We start from the raw sequence: 3,132 nt of genomic DNA on the forward strand, positions 1-3,132 counted from the left end.
GGCTGCGGGAAGAGCGCGGGCTGCGGGATGGAGCCCCCGGAGAGCGCGGCGGAGCTCGAAGCCGACGCGGTGGAGCTGGGCGAGCCGGAGCTGCGGCTCGCGGACCCCGCGTCCCCTGGCGAGGAGCATGCGGACGTCGAGGCGGCGGACGCCCCCGGCCACGGCAGGTGTTGGCCACAAGGAGCCTGGGTGTGCTGCTCGTCCCGGGAACCGGGTGAGTGCAGGGCTGACGGGGCCGAGCCGGCTGGGTTCTCCACGCATCCGCGGGATCGAGGAGCCAAAAAGTTTCCAAGTGTTCGCAACCCCAAATTGGTGACGAGGGCAGGCCCTCGCGGTCCAGTGGTAGTCAGAGGTGAAAGGTCACCGAAAGGGACCGACAGAGACCCGGGAGGAAACCGACCCAAAACCCTCATCATAGGGGTAAACTGATCTTCCAGAACCAAGTTAGAAAGACAGGGATTCTTTAACTGTTTGTCCCCGAATCTCAGCATCAGGAGAGTTGAGCGGACCACTAGCCCTGAAGCTTGTTGGGATAGGAGGATTTTTAACTGTAGACTTAAAACAAGGTACACCTTGTTAGAAGCCCCATGAAGAGCCCTTGACTTCGGTTCAAACTCCTGTTGCGAAGGGGTAAAGTGAGGTCGTGGAAGGATGAGGGCTTCTGGGTTGGGTCTCACCCCTACTTCCATCTGCCAAGGTCTGGGTAGGGCACGTCCAGACAGTCCTAGGTGGGGCCGTGCATTTGCCGGAGATTCCACCTAGGGCCCTTTCCACTTCCATTGCTTTCTAGAAGGAAACCCGGAGGAGATCTTTTATAACCGAGTTAACACCTTTCCCGTCCTAACAAGGAATGTGGCCCGGGACTCCATGCCTTTTGACCCACCGGTTTTCCTGCCTTCTTCCATGTGCTTTTCTGAGTTTAGAGAGAAAACTCCTAGGAAGATGATTGTCGCTACTTTTCTATCCTTAAACCAAAGACAAATGATCAGATTTCCGATTATGTTTGCATGGGTTTTGGCTCCAGAACAGGGTTATCCCGTACTGGGCTGACCAGATGGGCAGCTCGCAACAGGGTCAGTTTCCCACCTTATCACCCTATAGCTGAGTGCTGTTTTGGCTTAATGTGGAACTGTACCTTGCACAAACTCTTTAGTTCCCCATTAGTGAGGGGTCTGTTTACTCAGGCAGATGGCAAAATGCCAAACCTGTGTGAATGACCAAGAATCTTGTCTTTCAATGTCAAGGCAAGTTCTTAACAGTTATTTTTGAGGGAAAAATGTGTATTAGAAACCACTATACTGTTGGCATTGGACTATTGACTGGCTCATTTTAGACTCTTAAATTTTTTTTTTTTTTTAAAGACAGGGTCTCCAGATCAGGTTGGCTCACACTCAGCCCTCCTGCCTACACCTCAAGTGCTGAGATTAAGGGCATTCAACACCTCTCCTGGCTTTGAGACTTGTCTAAGTGGTTTCTTAACAAAACTCACCTTCAAGTTTAGGTCGGAACTGGATAACCTTAGCAGACAGTTTACAGCTGTCCAGATAACCCGCTTGCTGTCCTCAGAACACTGCGGATCTTGTACTAAAGGGAGAGATGTCATCTTAGCCTTGTGCCTCACCCTGCTGGAGTGAGCACTCCAGAGCATCACCGGATCTCTGAGCCCGTCTTTACAAAGTTCCAGAAGCTCTGGGGTGGGACCTGGAAATCGAAATTTTGAGTTATTCTGGTGATTCCCAGCCAGGTCCAAATCACTGGCTGAAAGCCAGGTGTGGAGAAGCTGGTGAAACAGGTTTTTACTTTCTTCCGGAAGTTGTGTGGTGACCACTTACTTTGAATAGTTAAACCTTCAATTTGACTTGTTTGAGGAGATTAGACACACTCTGTGAATGTGGAAGTTTATCACGTGAACAAATTCCTCGGGACTGCTGTCGCCTTGTCAGAGGGAATTGAAATGACCATATAGGAAGAAACTAAGGTCAGCACACCCTTGCCTTCAGTAGCAGTCAGTTCAGTTCAACTTTCTGTTACCTGCCTGTCCCTAATCAGAAAACACGAACCTTAAACATTTGTTGGTTTTTAAGCTGGCCATGGTGGCACACACCTTGGGAGGCAGTGGTGGGCGAATCTCTGAGTTGGTGGCCAACCTGATTACGTAGTGGATTCCAGGATAGTCAGGGCTACATAGAGAGACCCTGCCTCAAAAAAGTATGTTTTTTTAAAAAAATGTTTTAAAGTCATAGATCCATTTTTAAAATTAAATTACACTCGTATACTTCTTCGAGAGAAAGACACAGAGTTTAGGTTGGAGAGGGTCCTTTGATTAATAAACCAGAAGGATGTTTTCTGTCCTAGGACTTCTCATTCTGTTCTGTCTAAGGGTGGAGGTTTCGTTTGAGAAAACTTGTTTTATTTGGATCTGAATTTTGTAACTTCAGAAGCCCAGCTCTCAGGCTGACCACAGCCAAGGCATGTATTTTGTGGTGCTTCTGCCTGGAAGTCTTCTGAAGTTTCCTTCTTGAGGCCCGAGTGGCTCTTTGTAGTTCATTCCCACAATATTGGAGCACAGGGGTAAAGGTGGCATGGGGGAGGGGTCCAAAGTGGTTCCAGAGCAGTCTCTCCAGCTGTGAGCCTAAAATAGGGAATTTTCTGACAGTGGTGTCACTGATGCAAAGGCCAGCCAGGTACAGCGTCGCTAGAAAAGCTGTCATCATACCTTGGTCACGATTTGCAGTCCCGTGTGGACAAAGGTATCTGATGTGAGGATGTTGAAATATATTGCCCCGTGTATCATTTATCAGGGAAGGGCATTTAAAAAAGAGCACATAATTATGCAATAGCGTTCCATAGCTGAGTAACACTTTGTACATTCTTAGAGTGGAGTGGCCGACCAAGTTCAAAGTAAATTGCAGCGTCCACAGGTTTTTGTGTCTCCAACAGACACTTAATGGACAAGAATCAATTGTGTTCCTTATTACTCCCACTTTTTAGTGTTCATTGGGGGAGCACAGTGTGTGTCTGTACACTGAGTATGTGTCTGTACAACTGAGTGTGTGTCTGTACACTGAGTATGTGTCTGTACAACTGAGTGTGTGTCTGTACACTGAGTGTGTGTCTGTACACTGAGTGTGT

The 3,132-nt window shown here is 48.4% G+C and overlaps 1 protein-coding gene across 1 annotated transcript in view; it reads left to right on the forward strand.

The window, feature by feature from the left end:
• Nucleotides 1-27: 27 nt before the first annotated feature.
• The window catches only part of Slc35g1 (solute carrier family 35 member G1), an 8,765-nt gene continuing 5,660 nt past the window's right edge, over nt 28-3,132 (forward strand). The window contains exon 1 of the mRNA XM_005352207.3: nt 28-214. Coding sequence (XP_005352264.1) covers nt 28-214 — 187 coding nt within the window. The remainder of the gene's footprint in view (nt 215-3,132) is intronic.

The sequence above is a fragment of the Microtus ochrogaster genome, chromosome 8 (genome assembly GCF_000317375.1).
Source record: "Microtus ochrogaster isolate Prairie Vole_2 chromosome 8, MicOch1.0, whole genome shotgun sequence".
Taxonomy (NCBI): domain Eukaryota; kingdom Metazoa; phylum Chordata; class Mammalia; order Rodentia; family Cricetidae; genus Microtus; species Microtus ochrogaster.